This window comes from Dendrobates tinctorius, unplaced genomic scaffold, assembly GCF_039654945.1.
Source record: "Dendrobates tinctorius isolate UK_male_01 unplaced genomic scaffold, ASM3965494v1 ptg000021l, whole genome shotgun sequence".
In the NCBI taxonomy this organism is placed as follows: domain Eukaryota; kingdom Metazoa; phylum Chordata; class Amphibia; order Anura; family Dendrobatidae; genus Dendrobates; species Dendrobates tinctorius.
The window spans coordinates 2,327,275-2,352,248 of NW_027361689.1; the positions used below are offsets into that span (position 1 = coordinate 2,327,275).

General features: G+C 44.6%; 1 protein-coding gene across 9 annotated transcripts in view; it reads left to right on the forward strand.

The window, feature by feature from the left end:
• TRAPPC12 (trafficking protein particle complex subunit 12) overlaps nt 1-24,974 on the forward strand; it is a 116,665-nt gene that overhangs the window by 45,076 nt on the left and 46,615 nt on the right. For all 9 annotated transcript variants that reach the window (XR_012230822.1, XM_073568151.1, XM_073568146.1 and 6 more), the window contains exons 5-7: nt 3,668-3,806; nt 13,290-13,402; nt 14,747-14,819. Coding sequence is in view for 8 of the 9 variants with exons in the window: in XM_073568151.1 (XP_073424252.1) it covers nt 3,668-3,806; nt 13,290-13,402; nt 14,747-14,819 (325 nt within the window). In the remaining variant the exon portion in view is untranslated. The remainder of the gene's footprint in view (nt 1-3,667; nt 3,807-13,289; nt 13,403-14,746; nt 14,820-24,974) is intronic.

A 24,974-nucleotide genomic window follows, 5' to 3' on the forward strand; every position in this document is an offset into this window, starting at 1 on the left:
CTATCCAAAGGGGTTCCCTGGGTGATAAAAATCACACACGTAATCACCACGGATGCCAGTCCCAAGGGATGGGGAGCACATATGAGCAACAGATTGGCTCAGGGGGAATGGGGAGCTCAGGAACTAGAAGCCTCCTCGAACCAAAAAGAACTATTAGCAGTAGACTATGGCCTAACACACTTCCTGCCGGTACTACGGGGCCATCATGTCTGGATATTTTTGGACAATCGGGTGACGGTGGCCTATATAAACCATCAGGGGGAACCAGGTCTCGAACACTAATGAACACATCCTCCGAAATGTTCACGTTAGTCGAGGAAAACCTACTATCCCTCTCTGCAATACACATACGGGGAGCAGAAAACCCAGATAGCAGACTTCCTGAGTCGCACCCAGCTACATCAAGGGGAGTGGGTTCTTAAACAGTCCATTTTTCTACAGATCGTAAAAATGTGGGGAACCCCGGACATGGATCTGTTTGCCGACTACAGAAACAAGAAAGTAAAAGCTTTCTGTTCCCTAAACCCCAGGGGACACCCCCGGACCCTGGATGCATTTATGCTTCCGTGGACACAGGGCCTAATGTATGCCTTTCCGCCGCCCATTCTCATCCCGGCAGTCATAAGGAAAGTCAGAGAAGACAGGGCAAGAATGATACTAATAGGCCCGTTCTGGCCAAAAAGAACCTGGTTCTCCTAGCTGAGAATACTATCAATAACCGACCCCTGGGTTCTACCAGATCTCCCCGACCTTCTGTCCCAAGGTCCCGTGTTACACCCTCGAGCAGTGAACCTCCATTTAACAGCATGGAATTTGAAAGGACACTGCTAAGGGGGAGGGGGTTCTCAGAAAACGTGATCTCCACTCTACAAAAAAGTAGGATGCCAATAACAACCAGGGCCTACGGGAGAACTTGGAGAAAATTTCTGTCCAGCTCCGGGGCAAGGGTTCAGGATGGAGTTCAGGATGAAAAAATTCTTGAGTTTCTGCAAAAGGGGCTAGAACGGGTTGGCGACCAGTATGTTGAAGGTACAGATAGCGGCTTTAGGTGCCCTTTACAACCAAGACGTGGCAGGCAACCCTTGGGTAGCACGGTTCATGAGAGCCGCAGCCAGGTGTAGACCAATAATTGCCCAGAAATTACCATCATGGGATCTAAACCTAGTGTTATCTGCGCTAACGGGGCCCCCATTTGAACCCATCCAGTCGGTACCCCTAAAAATCCTATCATTAAAGACGGTACTTCTAGTGGCCCTAACATCTGCTCGCAGAGTGAGTGATATTCAGGCTTTGTCAGCAATACCCCCATTCACTAAAATCCTAGATGATAGTCATATTGGAACCTGACCCGGCGTACCTACCCAAGGTGGCGACACATTTCCATAGGTCCCAAGAGGTAATCCTTCCTTCTGCCCAAACCCTAGGAATAGGGGAGAGGAGAGATTTCACACCCTAGATGTGAAGAGGTGCCTAGTTCAATACTTAGAGGCCACCAAGGAATATAGGAAGGAAGGGTCTCTCTCTGTATGTTTCCAGGGGCGTCGGAAGGGACTCAGAAAGCATCCAAGAGTACCTTAGCAAGGTGGATAAGGGATGCGATTGCCCTGGCGTACTCATCCAGTGGGAATACCATCCCGGAGGGTTTAAAAGCTCACTCTACAAGGGCGATGACGACCTCATGGGCAGAAAGATCAGAGGTATCAATAGAACAGATCTGTAAGGCGGCCACCTGGTCAACACCTTCCACCTTTTTCAGGCACTATCGACTAGATCTAGCCTCTGCGTCTGACCTGACCTTCGGGAGAAGGGTCCTACAGGCGGTGGTCCCTTCCTAAGCTACCAATCTCTGAAATTCTCTCCGTGGTGCTGTCATGGGTGAGAGAGAATAGCTTAGTTAGTCACCGATAACGGTGTTTCTCAGAACCCATGACAGCACCCGCTTATTTCCCCACCTTTCACGTGTGCGGTGAGCACAGCTTAATGTGTGTAGAGTGTTTTTAGTTAGACACAGGGGTTCTCCATAATATGCAATATTATAATGTTATGTATATACTTTTGTTGTTAACTAACCGGGAGACCCTCTGATGCTCTGTAACCAACTGGGGGTGGAGGAGAGGTGCCGCCTTTTTATCTGTAGGTTCCTGTCCTTGATGGGTGGACCCCCTCTCTCCGTGGTGCTGTCATGGGTTCCGAGAAACACCGTTATCGGTGAGTAACTAAGCTATTTCCTGGCACAAAATAAATGCTGAGCCTGTACGAGGTAGATACTTATTTCTCGCTAATAAATATAATGACCTGTTTTCATAAAATCCTACCAAGTCGGAGCAGTGGTGTGGAAGGGGTTTTGTCCAAGCCTAGTCTCCTACCGTTATGACATTGGGCATCAAGAGTCATAGCTGCTTTCTGGGTGGCACAGTCCCTGAGGAACCCGGCTGAAGTTGAGTGTCCTTGTCTAACTAGTCAGGTTGTCCCATAAATGATATGTATCACCTGTGCTCAGAAGGTGCACAAGGACAGGCGTCCTAAATTCTCGAGTGAATGAAGTAATAGTGAGCATGCGCGTCCAACGCTCCATACACTGTATAGGAGTGGCGGTCACACGAGTTCACCTCTGCTCAATTCTGTCAATTCCCCCCCACTTTCAGTATCAGTGGGGGGGTCTCTGCTCCTGGACCACCCCCTGGGATCAAATAATTACTATCTATCCTATGGATAGGTGATAAACTTTTTTTAGTGATACTCGCTGAGCGTTGGATTGTTGTCTCTGCCATTGCCGCCCCCCCGTGAATAGGTTCATTTCAGTAACTGAGCCAGCAGTCTTCTCACACGGCCTCTGAGCCAGCCGACTGAATTGAGTCTAAGCATAGATAGGGGGCTTAGTTATTGAAATGAGCAAGTCAGCCAGCCCCCTTCTGACACGTCATCGACAGAGAGAATGCAGAGGAAGCTTTCATGCAGAATGGACATTTTTATTTATTTTTTTTTTCATTTTGCTCGAAAGCTACTTTAAGGCTATGTGCACATGTATGCAGAAAATTCCTGACTGAAAACCGGACTCCTTCCCAAAAAACGCGCCTTTTTTCCGTGCGTTTTCGTGTTTTTTATGCGTTTTTTCCGGAGCGTCGCCAGTCTCATAGAAAATAGTTAGAATTTTGGATTTTTCTGCGAAATTAATGAGCATTCTGCGTTTTTCACCGTGATGCGTTTTTTTCGCGGAAAAAAATGCATCAATATGCACAAAAAGTGCAGAATTCATTAAAATGAATGGGATGCTTCTTGTAAGCGCTTTTTAAGCGATTTTGCTGGTAAAAACGCTTAAACGCGAAAAAAAAGCTTACGTGTGCACACAGCCTAAGGGTCATTTTCTGTTGTAAGCTAAAAGGATTGGGATGTATACTTTATATTTAGGGTAGGACAAGTAATCTTTATGGCTTAATGTAAGGCTAGCCCAACGCAGACTTCGTGAAATGGAGCTCAGAGTTTTAAGCTGTGGCTTCTTATACATTGACGGATGACTGACGAAGAACATCCTTCAATGCCAAGGAGGACACACACCGGCAGATGCCATAACTTCAGGCTTGGGGGCCACCATGACACACAACATTTATCTAGCAGTATAGAATCCATACGTAGCGCCTTACCTAACTACTTATCACGTGTTTTCCAGCTCTGGTTTCTCCGGCTGTCCTTGTTGGTGAAGCTTGGACTTTTTCAAAATGCAGAAATGGAGTTTGAACCATTTAAAAACTTGGACCAGCCAGATCTGTACTATGAATATTATCCTCACGTTTATCCTGGGCGCAGAGGTAAGACGCTTTTTCCTATCAGTTATGAAGTGACACAAGTCATTGTCTTATTACTAACGTGGGCATGGGGCAACCGTAGTCAAAAAGCGGAGATGCGTTCAGAATGGAGAGACTTGAGTGGTCAGCACTGCCGCCATGACGCCCTGGGTTTAAATCCCACCAAGGTCGACATCTGGAAGAAGGTGGGTGCCAGCACTATCTGACCTCCAACCATTAGAATATTTTATTTTGGGGACAGCGATGATGTAAAGTGCTGTGGAATATGGCGGTGCCATGTAAAATACACTTGGAGCAATTTTATGGGAAGTGAAATGGGAAGTCATCTAAAGAAAGACAGAGGATGATCCGAGACGTGCAATAAGCATCTTCACTGATGTTGTAGGGAGTTGTCCAGCATCTGTAGTTAGTCAATGAGTAGTGCTGGCACCTATGAGCTAATCCTCACCGTAAGAAACCATGCATCTGAATTGCTAACCTCCTTTCAAGGGGACCTGTCACCGTGAAAATGCAGTCGAATCTGCTGACCGAGAGTAGAATGATATATCGTTTTGTGAGAAAAGGTTTAGTATAATCTGATTTTTCATCATTTAATCTTCTGCTCTTTCTGGGGTTTTCAGTCCAGTGGGCGGTCCTATCAGTGACAGAGACTCCTGTTAGTCACTGTTAGCACCTCCCACTGGACTGAAAACCCCAGAAAGAGCAGAGGGTTAAATGATGAAATCTGAGGTTGTACTGAATCTTTTCTCACAAAACAATATATCGATCTATTCAGCTCCCCCTGCTCTATAACATGGTTCCTGCAGATTGGACTATATTTTCCTGATGACGGGTGCCTTTTAACATTTAGGCTGTGTTCACACACAGCGTTTTTTTAGCGGTTTTTACCGCGGTTTTCACTATAAAACCGCTAAAAATAAGCTTCCCAGTCATTTCTATGCATTTTGCACTTTTTGTGCACATTGATGCGTTTTTTACCGCGAAAAAAACGCATCGCGGTAAAAACCGCAGCATGCTAATTAGTTTTGCGGATTTTTCCGCGGTTTTGGCTTCTTCCATGCGGTCTGAAACCGCTGCGGAAAAAAACGCATCAAAACCGCGCAAAAACCGCCGCGGATAAATAGGTGCAGTTTCTGGGAAGGGATTCAGGTTTTTGAGCAGAAATTTTCTGCAACGTGTGCACTTAGCCTTAGAAAAAAAGTGAAACAGGGAATGTAAATATATGCAGAGTTTCTATCCAAGTACAAGAACATTACAGCATTCCAAATTGCATTGTGAAAAAAAGTGGGGTCATTTGTTTACCCATGTGTAAGGTGCCATTTCAGCCCCACATGCTATCTGGCTGGCTTACAGAAAGTGTGGCACCCAGGAGAAAAGAACCAAGTTCCTCCTGGGAGCCGCCAGCTCTCAGTCATGTAGGTGTGCATTACAGCGCTACTTACCTTCAGATTAACCCTTTATTTACAGGGAAAATGTGTTACCTAAGGTTCCCTATAAACAACTAGCTGTCAAAAAAAAAAAGGAAATTCTAAACAGCCCTCCAGATGGCTCATATGCAAAAACCTAGTAACCTTTTTTGCGATGTCCTCTGTGTGCCGTTTTGGCTCATAAGACTTAATTGTTCTTAAGCCTGTTCACATTGGCTAATAAATGCACCAGCAGCTATATTTATGGCATCTCCTATTGAGGGCTGTTATTTTCTTTATCCCATCAGTTGGTGGCAGCCTGTGGCCGGGCGCCTAGACCCGCACCTCGGCTGCTGCAGCACTTCTTGTGATCCGTGTCTCTGCGCTCTCATTCTTACATTATCACCTGGGCATCGCTCACAGTCAGGTGAGAGTCTCGCTAATAGCAGGAGGCCTCTTTCTGTCACTTTGATACTGCAGGGGAGACTCTCCTTCACCTAAAGTGCCCGTCTGGGAGCCATTGCCTTTTCATTTGTTCTATTTGCATCTTCCTTCCCTTATAATTACTGGTTTTCCTTGTCTGCTTTTTCCGAGTGCCGCACAAGAATCATTTGATTTCCTGCTCTCCTCCATTCATGTGCATCCTTCAGCTATTCCTCTTCCTCACAACCTGAAGGCTCTGTGTTCACGGTGTGTGATATCAGTCGGGTCTCACTGTCTGACGGTATTTTCTGACTCGTCGGATTAAACACAGCAAATTACCAGGGACCACAACTAGCAGCAAATAAATATATTAACACCATCAGTTACAATGCTGTATCTAGAGCTGTGTGACTCTGGCCTCTATGGGAATCTGCAGACTTGGAGTAGTCATCCTGTGACGGAGGTGTTGGCTGCTAGGTGATGGTTCAGCTATATTCACATCAATTCATTGTAAATCGTGTACACAAAGTTATAGTCACCAGGGATGGAACAGTTGGAAACTACATCTTTTTTTTAGGTTTCTTCTACTAAAAACAATACAAAGAAAAATTGTCACATGTCACTTGTGAAAATACATTCTTGTCCCTGCTTCTGCTGACTCTTAATCCAGCTTGTCTGCTTGACAGCTCCTCAGTGTCCCTCCTCCCTGCTTCTACTGAATCTCCATCTTGCGAACCTGCCTGACCTGCTTGAGAGCTCCTCAGTGTCCCTCCTCCCTGCTTCTACTGAATCTTCATCCAGCTAGCCTTCTTGACAGCTTCTCAGTGTCCCTCCTCCCTGCTTCTGCTGAATCGCCATCCAGCCTGCTTCACAGCTCTTCAGTGTCCCTCCTTCTGCTGAGTCTTCATCCAGCTAGCTTCCAGCTTACTTGACAGCTCTTCAGTTTCCATCCTTCCGGTGTCCTGAATGTTCATCCAGCTAGCCTTCTTGACAGCTTCTCAGTGTCCCTCCTCCCTTCCGCTGAATCACCATCCAGCTGGCCTGCTTCACAGCTCCTCAGTGTCCCTCCTCCCTTCTGCTGAGTCTTCATCCAGCTAGCCTGCTTCACAGCTCCTCAGTGTCCCTCCTCCCTTCTGCTGTGTCTTCATCCAGCTAGCCTGCTTCACAGCTCCTCAGTGTCCCTCCTCCCTTCTGCTGAGTCTTCATCCAGCTAGTCTGCTTCACAGCTCCTCAGTGTCCCTCCTCCCTTCTGCTGAATCTTCATCCAGCTAGCCTGCTTCACAGCTCCTCACTGTCCCTCCTTCCCTCTTCTGCTGAGTCTTCATCTAGCCTGCTGGACTGCTCCTCAGTGTCCATCCTCCCTGCTTCTTCTGAATCTCCAACCACCTACCCTGACAGCTCCTCGGTGTACAATTTCTGCTGCTAGTCAGGCTGGGTGTTTGAAGGCTAAATGCAGTCGGACTCGTGAGCACTCTCACTCTGTTGCTGGAGTCATAAAATGCTCTTCTTAAGATCAGGATTATACAGTCATTCTGAAATGGATTTTCATAGTAAGGACACCAGCCTCATCAGGACAAAGAGATCTAATAATTTATACAGTTTGCATTGTGACAGATGCCTTTCTAAGGCGCTAAGTAGAATCATGACACGGTTTTAGGAGACCACCTCAATTCCCTCCCACTGTTGCCATGTACACCACCATGGTATATTTCCTATAGGGCTCCCTTACGCACCAGGATCTGGGTGCAGTTGTTACTTCTGTGTCCTTTATAGCTGCACCCCTGAAAGGGTGGTAGGAATGTAGAGTAGTAGACGGCCTCCTGCATAGAACAGGTCGACATTAAAGCTGCAGCACAGAAATGCAGTTCTGCATGTTCCTCTCTAGACTTTTCCAGTTCACTTCAGCTCGGATCACAGTGTCATAAGCAGAGCTTAGCATTGAGTTCTGGAGGAGATGGAAAGTCAATATATAGACTGACAAAGAATAGCCGTGGCGGGGAGTAAGACGGATGACTGACAGCCACATTCATTATGGATAGGAGTTTAGGACAGGCCAGTGACTATTGGCAGCAGCTTTTGACATTATATCAATTAGGACTTAAATTAGTATTTTGCTCGTGTTTAGAGGTGAAAGTAGCAGATATCTAATCACATCTGACCTCAAGAGCAAATAGAACCTTCTGTAGGATTTTTTTTAAAAATTGTTTTAGGGTTTTATTACATATTAAAAAAAAAAAAAACTATTTGGCTTTCTGTTGAAACTGTCTTTCTTGTATTTGTCTTTTGTCTGGAATGGCATCTTCTCTGTATTAAAAGGCTAATCCCATCTCCAAGATCTTATAGCAGTATGTAGGTGTAATAATAGCAAATACCTCCAATTAAAAATGTAGTATAGTGCTTCTGATTAGCTATGTTGCTTACCCCATGTGCAGGGCATTACAGTAGCTTAGTGGTCGTAACCATGGATATCTAACAGCTAACTGTGGTCGTAACCATGGATACCTAAGCTACTGCAATGCCCTGCATTAGGGGTAAGCGACATAGCTAATTAGAAGAACTGTACTATGTTTCTAAGCAGAGATATTTGCAAATATTATTATTATTACACCTACTACATATTAGAATAGGATCCCGGAGATGGGAATGCCCCTTTAACTTGAATTGCATGAAGATGAGCTGTAATACCAGACGACTTGGCCCATGGGTGAGTAGATCACAGATTTGTTGGAGGATAGTAGTAGCTTTCTATATAAAGAAAAAAACTGTCAAATTGAAGGGGCTGCACAAGCAATTTACTGCTTATTAAACTTTGCATCTGTTTTTGAGATATTATAACACTGTTCTTTTGTTTACAGCTCATTGCCTTGGAGACCGACCACTGCTGCAAAACTCGTGCATCCCTATTGAGCTTGTAAGCACTGTTTTGAACTGGTCAAGGATCACTGGTGTGTACTCTTACAGCCTAATTGCAGTCAGCTTTATCGAAGTGCTTACATGCTAGACAGCAGTGATGGTCGCTCTCCAAGACAATGATCTGTAAACAAAAGTGTTGCCATCTCCAAAACGGCAGCAAATTTTAATAAGAAGTAAACTAGCTTGGCCTGTGCGAAATTTTCGCACATTGGTCGTCGGGGGCGCAGGCAATTTCAGAAAAAGCAAGCTGGTCAAATGTAAATGTATTTCATGAGCTGATGAACACAGACAGATATTTATATACGTAAATTGGAAATACAATACATTGTTTTGATAAGTAGAGGCCAAAAAATGTTTTCCGGTTGAGGAGCCACCTGCAGGTCATTGTGTCTTTCTGCAGATTTATGAAAATGAATGTTTAAACTCTATTTAGTGATAAAATCTTGAATGTGTGGTTTGTTTGGCTGTTTTCTTGCTGAAGGGAGCAAGTTTACCTTTCAAATGGTGTATCGTGTGTGTGTGTGTGTGTGTGTGTGTGTGTCTGTCTGTGTGTGTGTGTGTGTGCAGTATGACCGGGGATACAAAGGAATCACCGGAAAAGTGTTTAGAAATAATGGAGTAGATTACTAAGATGCTTGTTTTTTTACAAGCATTATTCAAGAATATTCATATGTAATGTTGGTAATAACCCTTTAATGAAATATACCATAGCAGACCTACGTGGTGACATTTTGGCTTCTTCATACACTTAAATGGCTTCTACAGGAGTAGAAAAAAAAACTGAAGGAAATTTAATTTATTAATAAACTCATAAATATATATAGCAAATTACACGTTTTGGGAAGTAATCACTATAGAATCAAAATGTCTGCCGCTAGAAATCTGTCCTATTTGGTTAATAGGACAGGTACCTTATGAGCATGTGCAGTAAGTAGATCCAGTGCCCCTAGTTGATATTCTGATCTACTACTGGAGATATCGGGTGCTGAGGTAACAAATTTCTGCTCATACTGTTGTCTACCTGATCTAATACTGGCACTACTAAGGGTTGCTGAGGTATGGAGAGGCTGCTCACACTGCTTTCCACCCTGTTTATCTAAAGTTATACTGGAAATACCAGGTGTACTGAGGTAAGAGGCTGCTCACACTGCTGTCCTCCCTGTCTATATCTGACATAATACTGGAGATACCAGGGGTGCTGCAGTGAGGTAAAAAGAGGCTGCTCACACTGCTGTCCGCCGTGTCTATCTCATCTAATACTTGAGATAGTAGGGGTCCTGAGGTAAGAAGAATTAGCCAATTTATGCACTAAGCATTCTCAAATTTTCATATTTTCTAGTGCAGTAATGCAATTCAATTTTCATGTTTCATGTTTTCATGCTATAGCACTACATATTGCATCTTTATTTGTTTGGTAGTTTATGGAGATTGCTACTCTTTGTAAGCACCTGTTCAAACCTGATTTCTGTTTGGGAGTGAAGGTCAGTCTTTTGATATCTGAGGTAAGAAGAGGCTGCTCACACTGCTGTGTACCCTGTTTATCTGATCTTACCTCAGGACCCCTAGTATGTCCAGTATTACAAGAGGCTGCTCACATTGCTGTCTACTTAGCCTATCTTATCTAATACTGGAGTTACAAGGAGTACTGAGTTATAAGAGGTTGCACACATTGCTGTCCTCCCTGTCTATCTGACATAACACTGGCGATACTAGGGGTCCTGAGGTAAGAAGAGGCTGCTCACACTGCTGTCCACCCTGATTATCTGATATAATACTGAAAATACAAGGAGTGCTGAGTGTATTGCATCTTTCTCAATGACAATACATAGCCTATATTATCTCCAAAGCTTTCTACTGCACATGCTCACAGGTAGCTGTCCTTTTAACATTCTAGGACAGCTTTCTATCAGTGTAACAAGATAGTGGTCATTTTATTTCTATAATGATTATCTCACTAGACAGGTGTGATTTGATATTTAAAGGTATTTAGGAATGTATCAATAATTGCATTTTTTTTTAGTCATTTATTTTTTTCATTTTCTGGAGAAAAGTCGTCCAAATCTATGGGACCAGACGATGATTTTATTTGTGTGGGACCCACCATCAGAGGAATAGGGCATCTTGAACCGCAATATGTCCGATCCTGTGTTCCAGCAGAGGACAGACTGCCAATTATCCTGCAGATTATCTCCCTCTCGCATTGATATAAGCATGCATGCCTTTCATGTAAATCATTCTCCTTTCTGTAAACCTCCTGCATTTTTTTGCATTCATCTCGTGCTTTTGTGTGGCATTGCAGGATCTTAGATGTTGTCCTGATTTTCTATCTATAAACCATAACGACATCTGCTTGTTTCCCTCCAGTAGCTTCACGCTTGTGTCTCATGTACAGGGTCTCTGTGACGACATGCAAGCTGACCCGTGTCCCACATGAGCCCTTATGATGAAGCTGTCATGGCGCATCTCGCGCCGTTCTGCATGGCGGGCTCCTTTCTGCGGGCACTAATTAGGATGCGCTGGGCCTAGGTTGTGGCATTTCTGCTAGCTGCCGTAGGCTAGGTCTGCCTCTTCAGTTTTGTACGAAAGCCCCTTGTGTTTCATAGCGTTTTATCATTATCCGTAGCCAGAATGGCATTCTGAGCTGCCCCCATTGCCCTAATCGCACAGCTGACCGCTAAAAATATCTCGAATAAATACGGAGGGACGATCCCGGCTGGTCCATCGCCATTGCTGCACTTTTATGTGTATTTTCAATAGAAGGAGACATGATGCTACACAGCAGCAAAATTGCATTTGTGAGCTGGAGTAAGACAATATCCCGAGCAGGAGAGGAGCTCAGCTTTTATTCATCAGTCCTGTCTATCCATAACTCATGTGCCGCTGTTATCACACCTATGAGTGCCCAATGCGCAGATCTGTGCCGAGGAGGGGGCTTTCCTGTATGTGAGCGACTAATGAGCCGACCTCTCGCTGCTCCATATTATCTAGGGTCCAGCAGTGATGATGTCTCCAGCCGTGTGCAATCCCAACATGCTCTGTGGTGCCGCAGTCCGTCTAGACATCCGCACAATGAAATTAATTATGCTATGTTTTATTAATATAAATAAATATATATATATATATATATATATATATATATATATAATATATATATATTTGATCTAGTGCTTCCACTCCTATATAGTACTGCTAGTGATGAGCGAACGTGCTCGGGTAGCGTGTTATCCAAGTATGTGGTAGTGCTCATATATTATGTTCGTGTCCCTGCGGCTGCATGGTTCGCTGCTGTGAGACAACCTCAACACAGGTGGGAATTGCCTGTTTATTACGCTGTCTCACAGCCACAAATCATGCAGCAGCAGAGACTGGAGCATAATATATGAGCACTGCCAGATGCTCGGATAAGACGTTATCCGAGCACGTTCGCTCATCCCTACTTACAGTCCAGCTGAGCCCCAAAGCAAACTTTGGACCGTGCTCCCAACCTTTAGAGTTTGTGGTCCGCAGCGGACACCCTGGCCTGCACAGGAGCTGTAGACTCAAAACCAGAAGATAATTTACCAATTGAGTGTTGCCTTTCCCCCTGTAAGTTGAGGAACCCCTGCACCCTCTGACACCACCCTGTCACCACTGATAGACACGATTAGGTGGTCTGATGACGCAGAAGGGGCTCGGTAGGGTTGTGGCGAAGGGCTAGCTCTTCTGGATTGATTTACTTCCAAGTCTGATTGTCATATAAAGCCCAATCATCAGTTTTTATGCGGTCAGTCATAGTTTTTATTCATTTTTCCTGTGCCATCTTGTCAGGTTTCATATACAGAATATGGGGAGAGTTGGGGGAGAAATGGCCAGTGTACTTGCACATCTCATTATTGGGTAGTGGACTCGCACATCTCATTCTTGGGCCGTGTACTCGCACATCTCATTATTGGGCGGTGAACTCGCACATCTCATTATTGGGCGGTGGACTCGCACATCTCTATTGGGCAGTGTGCTCGCACATCTCATTATTGGGCAATGGACTCGCACATCTCATTCTTGGGCCGTGTACTCGCACATCTCATTATTGGGCGGTGAACTCGCACATCTCATTATTGGGCCGTGTACTCGCACATCTCATTATTGGGCAGTGTACTCGCACATCTCATTATTGGGCAGTGTACTCGCACATCTCATTATTGGGCAGTGTACTCGCACATCTCATTATTGGGCAGTGTACTCGCACATCTCATTATTGGGCACAGGACTCGCACATCTCATTATTGGGCAATGGACTCGCACATCTCATTATTGGGCGGTGAACTCGCACATCTCATTATTGGGCGGTGAACTCGCACATCTCATTATTGGGTAGTGTACTCGCACACCTCATTGGGCAGTGGACTCGCACATCTCATTATTGGGCAGTGGACTCGCACATCTCATTATTGGGCAGTGGACTCGCACATCTCATTATTGGGCAGTGGACTTGCACATCTCATTATTGGGCAGTGGACTCGCACATCTCATTATTGGGCGGTGAACTCGCACATCTCATTATTGGGCCGTGGACTCGCACATCTCAATATTGGGCCGTGTACTCGCACATCTCATTATTGGGCGGTGGACTCGCACATCTCATTATTGGGCGGTGGACTCACACATCTCATTATTGGGCAGTGTGCTCGGGCTCTACGGTTATTCTATTTTCTATTGCTGTTGTTGAGATCCATGTATTACAGAGCCTTCCTATTTCTGTTTTTAGGCTCCATGGTTCCTTTCTCTATGAGGATTTTACATGCAGAGCTGCGCCAGTACAATGGGAGTCCTCAGGAGACTCTTGACCGACTGCACAGCATGAAAACCATTTGTTTAAAGGTAGGTAAAAAGTCTTTCATGGACGTGAAAGGAAGGCTGCTTCCACGAGTGCAGGGCCTGCCATAGATGTGTGTCATGTGCAGGACCCACCTCTGTGACCCTCATGTACTGGCAGGTCTAATGATTCCCATTCAAAGTAGCTGCCAGTGGGCACAAAGACTGTGGGAGTCCTGGAAAGAGCACTATGCTAAAAAGAAAAAAAAAGTAAAAATAGAAAAAAAAGACAGAACTAGAATAGCCTTTTATAATTTATTTATTCCACCTTATAACAAAGTAGAGAAAAAAAGTAATCAAAATGTCATATGGACCCCAAAATCTCACCAACGAAGGAAAGTCTTCCTACAAACAAAAGCCCGGTCATGGCTCGAGCGATGCAAAAATAGAAATGTTACAGGTCTTTAAATGCAGCAATAGGAAAAAAAGTAAGAATAAGAGATCATGATTTTCAAAATATAAGATAATGAAACATTTTTGCCATTACAATAAATGATAAATGTGCCCTGGTATGTATAAATTTGAGTTGTTTTCTTCGAGGGCTTGCACCAAGTTTATAAGTTATCCTCTATTCATAGCACAAGGGAACAACTTTCCAATTGCTTGGGGTCCTACTGCTGGGACCACCACCGATCCAAAGAACAGGGCCTTGCAGCGGTCAGGATGGGGCACACATGCGCATCTCTGCTCCTTTCATTCTTTATGGGTCTGTCGGAGCAAGTCTGCTCACGTTCAGTATCCGCTCCCTCCAGGCAGAGTCCTGTTCTCTGGATTTCTGGGGGTCCCAGTGGGCATAACCCCAGCAATCTACAAGTAATAAAATTACAGGTAAGGGATAATGTATATACTTGGTGCGAACCCTTTAAAAGGAATCTGTCAGCAGATTTTTGCTATGTCATCTGGAGACCACATGCTGTAAGGGGCAAAACACAGATTTCAGCGATGCCTGTCTTATCAAGCTCTGAGGTTTTGTTTGCTTACAATGACTGTTTTATCACCAGTAGGTTATCATTGCTGTGACTAGCTGGTCTTGTGAGCCCTTGTCCGACACGCCCCCTCCTGTGATAGGCACCTCACTGTCTATGGACTTTGTACATTGTGAGTCTTGTGTGGGCGGGGTTAGCCGTGGTGTGGGTGGGGTTAGTTTCCTCAGCTCTGCTGTAAATCTTAAGCTCTGATTGTGTGAGAACAGCTGCACCCAGTAATCTAAGTGATACATTGTTGGATTCAGCTTCTCTTTTCCTACATCAGGCTGCTCTCTGAAGAGGGAGCAAAAACCTGCTGACAGATTCCCTTTAAATGGAGCAGATATCCTGTGACTTGCTAGCTGACCTGCATGTAATTCTTCAGATTCTAGACAATTTAGAAAAAGGTTTTGCAGAAGATGGAAGCATGATCACAATGACTAACAATAACCGGCAGGGTAAGTGAACTGCTCAGGATTCCTTCTTTGTATGTTCCCAGATTGTGTATACTTGGAAAGTATTGTTTGCTGAAGGTGAAACATGGCAGATGTTTGGTAGCATACTCATAGTGTAGACCTAATTTTCAGTCGGTGCTTTATCTTTGACTGGTTTGGGAGGAAAAAGCCTTCACAGGCGGATTTATTTCATGCCCTGACAACACGGATGCTAGAAGGCGCAATAAATGCGCGTTCACTCCTTGACCCTGTAAGAAATGTATTGATGATGGCCTTGTTTCCCGGTTGGGACAGGTGGGCATATGCTGCCTCTGTGTACTGCGCACACCAGTTACAATCCCAAGTAAGACTTTGCTTACTATCTTTATTAATAAGGATTTTCCCACCATTACATAGATTTATTATCTAGATCATAAAACATGAAGAATCTGTCATTTATTGGCTGATAAAAAATAAAACTGCCCCAGTGACGAGTTAAGACATTTACTTACATAGCATGGCGCCACCATGGTCCATAGTCCTAGTGCTGGGGGTCACACATGCTCATAGCGATCCTCTGTCACCACACAGCAGCCCGTGGGAATAGATTTCTGCTTTGCTTGTTAGAATAAAAGCAAAGTTTCTGCTGTAGTATAATGGTATGGCCAAGAAAATGCCTGCCCTGCAGGGAAAGTAAGGAACTATATTTTTAGCTGCCAGAAGGGGAAGGAGAAGGATTCTGTGCAATACATGCCCCCAGCAGTTCACATTGTCTGCATCCCTAACTTCTAAAAGGGTTTCATTTTCAGCAGAGCACTTTACGTTAAACCAGCTATTGACATTAGTTCGTGATTTGTGGAATCGCCTAGTGAAGTCTATTTTTATAGCAATATTTTGTTTTTTTTTTAAAAGGGGTATTCCACTTTTGTGAAGGGCTGTAAGATTTTTATGATCTTCCTTGATCAGGGGGGGTCTGAGGTCTGGAACTGCACCAACCCTGTGAATGAAGGGGTGCATCGCTGAGTTTTCACTCCTCTACCTCTGTTTTTCTCTTGCACAATGTCGCTCGACTGCCAGCTCTGCAGACAACTGCAGCAGAGCCCCATCCAAGTGAGTGGATGGTCAGAGAAACGGTGTGCAAGGGAAATAATGTGTATATTCTTTTGCTGCTACAGTAGGTTTTGCCTGACACTGCTGCTCTTCTCAATCAATTAAACAGGATTATCACCAGAAGCGGAAGCTCGTACAGCCCTTTCTTTGTGCTCATTTGCGGAGGTCCCTGATGTCTAACGGTCATGATCTTTTTTTAAAGGGTGGTCTGAAGCTAACATTGATTTAATCATAAATGTCATTTTGTCAGTTTATTATAATCAAATCTAATAAACCGTATTTTTCAGACTATAAAACGCATCGGGCCATAAGACACACCTAGGTTTTAGAGGAGGAGAATAGGAAAAAAAATAGAAGCAAAAAATGTGATCATGAGGCACTGTTATTGGGGGCGGAATCTTCTGCTGACAGTGCTACATGGGTATTTTCCCCCAATTCTGTACTAATATCCCTCATCCTGGTATAAATATGTCCCCAATCCACCTATACATGGCCCCCTCATCCCCATCCTGGTATACATGGCCCCCTCATTCCCATTCTGGTATACATGGCCCCCTCATCCCCATCCTCATATACATGGTCCCCTCATCCTGGTATACATGGCCCCCTCATCCCCATCCTGGTATACATGGCCCCCTCATCCCCATCCTGGTATACATGGCCCCCTCATCCCCATCCTGGTATACATGATCCCCTCATCTTCGTATACATGGTCTCCTCATCCTGGTATACATGGCACCCTCATCCCCATCCTGGTATACATGGTCCCCTCATCCCCATCCTGGTATACATGGTCCCCTCATCCCCATCCTGGTATACATGGCCCCCTCATCCCCATCTTAGTATTCATGGTCCCCTCGTCCCCATCCTGGTATACATGGCCCCCTCATCCCCATCCTGGTATACATGGTCCCTTCATCCCCATCCTGGTGTACATGGCCCCCTCATCCCCATCTTGGTATTCATGGCCCCTCGTCCCCATCCTTGTAAACATGGTCCCCTCATCCCCATCCTGGTATACATGGCCCCCTCATCCTAGTATGCATGGCCCTCTCATCCCCATCCTGGTATACATGGCCCTCTCATCCCCATCCTGGTATACATGGTCCCCTCATCCCCATCCTGGTATACATGGTCCCCTCATCCCCATCCTGGTATACATGGTCCCCTCATCCCCATCCTGGTATACATGGTCCCCTCATCCCCATCCTGGTATACATGGTCCCCTCATCCCCATCCTTGCATACATGGCCCCCAATCCGCATCTTGTTATACATTGTCCCCTCATCCTTATACTGGAATGCATGGCATCCTCATCCCTTTTCTGGTATAAATGGCTCCAATCCTGATTTACTTTTCCCCCATGAGAAACCCACACAAAAAAACATAAACCATTCTACTTACCTTTGCTGCGCTCCCTCACAGCATCCTCTTCTGATGGCAGCAGCTGATTTATTCTTGTAAGCAGCGCATGTCAGTGACTTCATGTACTGTTTAGAAGCCGAGGATAGCTACTGTAATTCTCACTGCTCCCCACACCCAGGACTATGGGCATGTGAAGCAGTGAATATTCATCTTTAATAGCAGGCACACTGATGGCCGCAGCCGCCAGCTTCTTGCAGCTGCTGGGCGATCATGTTTGCGCGCTACTAAAGAGAATGAATATTCACTGCTTTCCACTCCCATGGGCTTGTGGAGCAGTGAATATTAATTCACTGTAACAACGGGCACATGTGATCGACCAGCTGCTGCAGAAGCCAGCGGCTGCGGCTAACAGTGTGCTTGCTATTAAAGAGAAATGGATACTCGCTGCTCCACACGTCCATTGTCCCTCCCACCTCTCGGCGCCCGGCTTCAGTGCATAGAGGTGGGAGGGATTATGGACGTGGGGAGCAGTGGATATTCATTTCTCTTTAGCAGCTGTCAGGGTTAGCCGCAATTACCTCCTGTGACCCGCTCATCCACAGCTGCCACTCCACCATCCCCACATCCACAACTGGTACATCTGGACTATAAGACGCACCCCCCCATTTTCCTCCAAAAGTTTGGAAGGAAAAAGTGCATCTTATAGTCTGAAAAATACGCTATTTTAAATAAAAAGTCTCTACCATTTCAACGCTAATCTAACTGCTATATTTTTATTTTTTTGTTAACTTCCTGATTGATGACGCTTTGAGTGCATGCTGGGATACTCAAGGAGATGTCATCAGGGGGCCAGGGCAGTGATAACTGCTGCAGCCTCTGTCCCCACCCTGATATGATACGTCATCAGTGACCTCCGTTTCAGGGGCTGGGCTAGTCCCTGCTCTACTGAGCATGTGTCAGTTATCAATTCTGATGTATGCTCAGTAGGATCTTGTCAAGGTGCAATATTCCTTTTAATGCAGAGTGACAGTGCGCTCCCTCGCCGGCTCTGAAAAGAAGTGATCAGCCAGTGATGAGGCAATAAATAAATAGACATTTAGAAATAAATCAATGTTAGTTTTGTACCACCCCTGTGAGGATGGGGCATCAATGTTAAAGCCCTGGATATTCTTAGTCCTGAAGAATGACCATTTATCAGTAGGAAAACTACTTGCAGATTCTAGAAATCGGAGATCAAAAACATTTGTCTGTTTCTTCCTCTTCACCATAGTACTGAGCAATAGTGAAGAGTGAGTATACTCGTTGCTCGGGTTTTCCCAAGCATGCTCGGGTGTCTTCCGAGTATTTTGGCGTGCTCGGAGATTTAGTTTTCGTCGTCTCAGCTGCATGATTTGCGGCTGTTGGACAGGCTGAATACATGTGAGGAATGCCTGTTTGTTAGGGAATCTCCACATGTATTCAGGTTGGCCAGCAGCCACAAATCATGCAGCTGAGACGACGAAAACTAAATTTTTGCTGAAATTCATCCCTAAACTGTAAGGACCCTCCACCATGCCTCACTGCTTTCTGCAGAAAGTCATTATTCTATCACTCTTCAGCTCTTTGGCAAACATGCTCTTATATTACAGCCAAATATTTCACATTTGTGAGTTATCATAGCACTTACTGTCATATTTCTGCACCCCAGTTCCTATGCATTTGTATATAATTGAGTTACTTGTCTTTGTTTCCATGAATGTTGATGATTTGTTTTTTTGGTCGTAATTATTTCATGCAATCCACTTCTGGTCTAACTTCTCTTTTTGTTCATTTATTTTGCATTCTGTTTTATTTGTAAAAAATGAACTATTAAATCTTCTATTTTTGAAAGCATTCTTTTCAGCATTTTTTCCACACCTGCCTAAGATTTTTGAAACAGTACTGCTTGTGTGTACGTGTATAAATAATATATCTACAGTATGTGTGTGTTTGTGTTTTATACAGTGACTAGAAAAGTTCCCCTTGAACTTTTCCACATTTTTTTCATGTTACACCCACAAATCTTACTGTAGGTTGCAGGATTTGGGATTGTTTAGTTTGCAAAAGAGAAGACTGAGAGGAGACTTAATAGCTGTCTACAAATATCTAAAGGGCTGTCACATTGTAGAAGGATCAACTTTATTCTCATTTGCACAAGGAAAGACTAGAAGCAATGGGATGAAACTGAATGGGAGGAGACACAGATTAGATATTAGAAAAAACTTTTTTAGATGAAGGAATTGAGGGTAAACTGATTAAATTTGCTGATGATACAAAGCTAGAAGGGATAGCTAATACTAGAGAAGAGAGAGAGGATTCAAAAAGATATAAATAAACTGGAGAAGTGGGCAGCAACTAACAGAATGGTTTTTAACAGGGAAAAATGCAAAGTACTACATCTGGGCAATAAAAATGAAAAAAGCATATACAGAATGGGAGGAATAGGCCTAAGCAACAGCACATGTGAAAAAGACTTGCGTATACTAATAGATCACAGACTGAATATGAGTCAACAGTGTGATGCAGCAGCAAAAAAGGCAAATGCAATTCTAGGATGTATTAACAGAAGCATACAGTCTAGATCACGTGAAGTCATTATTTCCCTCTACTCCTCTTTGGTCAGACCTCATCTGGAATATTGTGTTCAGTTTTGGGCATCACAATTTAAAAAAGACACCAACAAACTGGAGCAAGTTCAGAAAAGAGCGACCAGAATGGTGACCGGTCTGCAAACCCTGTCTTATGAGGAAAGGTTGCAGGATTCGGGAATGTTTAGTTTGCAAAAGAGAAGACTGAGAGGAGGCTTAATAGCTGTCTACAAACATCTAAAGGGCTGTCACATTGTAGAAGGATCAACTTTATTCTCATTTGCACAAGGAAAGACTAGAAGCAATGGGATGAAACTGAATGGGAGGAGACACAGATTAGATATTAGAAAAAACTTTTTGACAGAGTGATCAATGAGTGGAACAAGCTGCCACGAGAAGTGGTGAGTTCTCCTTCAATGGAAGTCTTCAAACAGAGGCTGGACAGACATCTGACTGGGATGATTTAACGAATCCTGCTTTGAGCAGGGGGTTGGACAGATGGCCCAGGAGGTCCCTTCCAACTCTACGATTCTATGATTCTATTTTATTGATGTTTTTTTTGTGATACAGCAACACAAAGTAAATATAAATCTGAAAAATTTCTCCATCTCCTCCATGGCGTGACTCGTCGTATATCCGACTGCACTGGGATGACATACAAGTGCATTACGTTATTTAACACGCCCCATAGACCTGTATGGGTGCGTGTGAGTCGAGTCTCGCTGCCCATCACAGCATACTGCGATTGTTCTCTCATGCCGAACTGATAAGAGAAAATAATCGCAGATGTGAACTGTCCTATAGTATAACACTCGGTCAAGTGCTGTGCAGTGTTTTATATGGTAGTTTGACTTTGGCCTTAGTCTTATACTCTGAAATCTGCCCTTTATACAAGAGTGGCATGAAGAAAGCCATTTTTGAAGACAAGCCATAAGAAGTCCCATTTGCAAAAATTATTTTTGTAGGGTTTTTTGCAGGTTGCATACAGTGTCTTCCATTTCCTTTCCTGTCTAGTTAGTTTGGGCCCTATCATTTGCTCAGCCTATTTTCCTGCCTGTGTTTGTGCCTTCATCTTGTTTCACCGTCAATACATGTGTGTGGGATATCTATTCCTTTGGGGTCTGCTCTGGGGCAGTTAGTTTTCCTTTTCTTGCTTTAGGCTTATGTAGTCCTCCGGCCGTGACGAGGCGTCTAGGTTCATCGTAGGCACGCTCCATGGCTACTGCTAGTTGTGTGGTAAGATCAGGGATCTGCAATCTGCATAGTTACCAACCACTCTGGTTTTCTGTGGCTTAGCTTGTTTTGCCTTTTTCTCCTCGGTGACCCATTCATAACAGGAAATCCAAACTACCCCAGAGCAGACCCCAAAGGAATAGATAGCCCCCAAACATATATTGTCGGTGAGACAAGATGAAAACACAAACGCAGGTAGGAAAATAGACTGAGCAAACGTTGGGGCCCATACTAACCAGACAGGAAAGGAAAGACACTGTCTGCAATCACGCAAAAAACCCAGCAAAAAATGTCCGACACGTCTGATAGAAAAATACTGAATTCGCACGACTTCACCCACTATATCAACACTCTGGTATATTCTGAAAGCAGAGCGAAAAGAGGCCAATCCAATAAGGGACAAAAACAAACTGGCACAAGCAGTAACATATGGATGGAGATTCAGCACAGCCCCAGCCGGAGCTGGCTGACCACACAAAACTGAAATAGACAAAACCAGATCAAATGTGAACAATAGCAAAAGAACACTTAGCTGAGTATGCAGGGACTGAGCTGGAAACTAAGACCTCAGGAGGCAGGAAAAAATCACCAGCAGGGATAGAGGGAGTCAGATGTGTTATGATTGAGTCACCGTAGGAGGCAAAAACAGAAATGCTAGCTAAGTCCAGAAAACCAGAGAAGTTGGCAGCTATCGGATTGCAGACCCCTGAACCTATCAACACAACTAGCAGTAGCCGTGGGGGGTTCCTACGATGCCCTAGACCCCTCGATCACAGCCGGAGAATTAAATAGGCCTAAAGAAAGAAAGAGGGGAAATCTAAACTGCCCCAGAGCAGACCCCAAAGCAATAGGCAGCCCCCAACGTATAATGACGGTGAAGCAAGATAAAAATACTAACACAGACAGAAAGATAGACTGAGCAAAGACGGGGCCCAAGCAACCTAGATAGAAAAGGACAGGAAGGCTGCTGCCTGCAATCCGTGAAAAACCCTATGAAAATAAGAGCCAACAGACTGACAGTGAAAAAGGCCCTGAAGACGCTAGGCTCCAAAAAAGCTATGTCAGTACTCAGAGGAATATTCTGAAGACAGAGCTACAGGCAAAAGGAGATTCAGCTCACCCCAGCAGGGAATGGCAGAATACAGAAAAGCAAAGAAAATAAAAAAACAAAACAAAAATGCTAACAGGCAAAACAGAAAACTTTGCTTTAGAGGAGCAGGAATCAGACTGGTGTCCTAGAAGTCCACAGAGAAATCACCCGCAGGGCAGAAGGGCGTCGGCAGCCTTATATCCAGTCCGTGACTCCATTCAGCCAGTCATCCTCAATAGGCTCAGGTGCCTGATAATCAGGCTCATTACCTTCCTTTACCAGAATAGGGAGTTCACCAGACCTCAGTGACGAAGGGGAAAATGAACTCACAACACAGCTGTCTTAAATCCAGTGAGAAACTCCAGATCTCCAGTCGTCGTCCTCATTATAAGGTGGCAAACCTCTGTTAATCAGATCAGCTCAGTTACCTCCAATAACCACCAGAGGTAGCCCAGAAAGAGAACTTGCGACACCTCTGTCAATATAACCAGCTCCACTACCTTCACTAGTAACAAGAGGTAGGCCAGAAAACGAATTCACAACAGTACCCCCCCTTGAGGAGGGGTCACCGAACCCTCATCCACGCCACCAGGCCGATCAGGATGGGCCCGGTGAAAAGCACGAACCAATCTATTGGCATGAATATCAGAGGCAGAGACCCAAGAATTATCCTCCTGGCCATAACCCTTCCATTTTACCAAATACTGGAGTCTCCGTCTAACCAAACGAGAATCCAAAATTTTCTCTTGCTCATATTCCACATTGCCTTCAACCAACACAGGGTCAGGAGGTGCTGCCATAGGCACCACTAGCTCAACAAACCTCTTCAACAGAGATTTGTGAAATACGTTATGGATCTTGAACGTAACTGGAAGAGCCAATCGAAAAGAAACAGGATTAAGAATCTCCAAAATCTTATAAGGTCCAATAAATCTTGGCTTAAATTTTGGAGATGCAACCTTCATAGGAATTTTCTTAGACAACAACCAAACCATATCACCCACTTTAAACCGGGGACCAATGGTCCTATGCCGGTTGGAAAATCGCTGGGCCTTTTCCTGAGAGAGTGACAACTTATCCACCACTTGGTCCCATATCTGCTGTATTCTCTCAACCAGTGTCCACACCTGGGCAGGACGAAGATTCCACTTGCCCTGAAGAGAATCGAGGATGAAACCCAAAATTACAGAAAAAGGGTGACATCAAAGTGGCAGAACTAGCTCTATTGTTCAGCGCGAATTCGGCCAAGGGCAAAAATGAGACCCAATCATCCTGATCAGCAGATATAAAACATCTCAAATAAGACTCCAAGCTCTGGTTTGTTCTCTGTCTGTCCATTGGTCTGGGGATGAAACACTGAGGAGAAGGATAACTGAATTCCCAGATTGGAACAAAAGGCTTTCCAGAATCTGGAAACAAACTGGACTCCTCTGTCGGACACAATGTTCTCAGGAATCCCATGTAACCGAACCACCTGTTGTAAAAACAAGGGCACCAACTCAGCGGAAGATGGCAACTTTGGGAGTGGTGCAAGATGGACCATCTTCGAAAATCTATCACAAATCACCCAGATAACGGTCATCCTCTGAGAGACAGGAAGATCAGAAATAAAATCCATTGAGATATGGGTCCATGGCCTCTTGGGCACCGGCAGGGGCATCAGCAACCCACGAGAACAGGGTTTAGACCGAGAACAAGTCCCACAGGACTGTACAAAATTCTTGACGTCACGAGATAAGGCAGGCCACCAAAAAGACCGACTCACCAAATCTCTGGTACCAAAAATACCTGGATGACCAGCCAATGCGGAGCAATGAATTTCAGACATCACTCTCTTTCTCCACTGGTCAGGAACATACAATTTTCCCATAGGGCAACGCTCAGGTTTATCCTCCTGAAATTCCTCCAGGGCGCGTCTCAAATCGGGCGAAATGGCAGAAAGAACTACCCCCTCACCTAGGATGGTAGTAGGCTCGGTCACACTAAGGGAATCGGCAAAGAAACTCCTAGAAAGGGCGTCTGCCTTAACATTTTTAGTGCCCGGAAGAAAAGAGACCACAAAATTAAAATGCGTAAAAAACAAGGCCCACCTAGCCTGTCTAGGATTCAAGCGTTTGGCCGACTCCAGATAAATCATATTCTTGTGATCGGTGAGGACCACAACTTGATGTCTAGCTCCCTCCAACCAATGTCTCCACTCCTCAAATGCCCATTTCATGGCCAACAATTCCCGATTCCCCACATCATAGTTGCGTTCAGATGGGGAGAACTTTCGAGAAAAGAAGGCACAGGGATTCATCTTAGAAGTCACAGGGTCTTTTTGGGACAAAACAGCTCCTGCACCAATCTCAGAAGCATCTACCTCCACCTGAAATGGAAGTGAGATATCGGGTTGCCGTAAAACTGGAGCTGAAGTAAATCTCTGCTTAAGCTCCTGAAATGCTGAGACAGCCTCAGACCAATTCAGCACATCAGCGCCCTTTTTGATCATATCAGTCAGTGGTTTGACAATACCAGAAAAATTACCTATAAATTTGCAATAGAAATTAGCAAAACTCAAAAACTTCTGGAGGGCCTTCAAAGAAGTAGGCTGAAACCCAATCATAAATGGCCTGTACCTTGGCCAGGTCCATTTCAATAGTCGATGGAGACAAGATAAATCCCAAAAATGAAATCCTCTGTACACCAAAGAGGCATTTCGATCCCTTAACAAACAAGGAATTCTCCCTCAAAATCTGGAACACAGTCCGGACGTGTTCCACATGAGAATCCCAA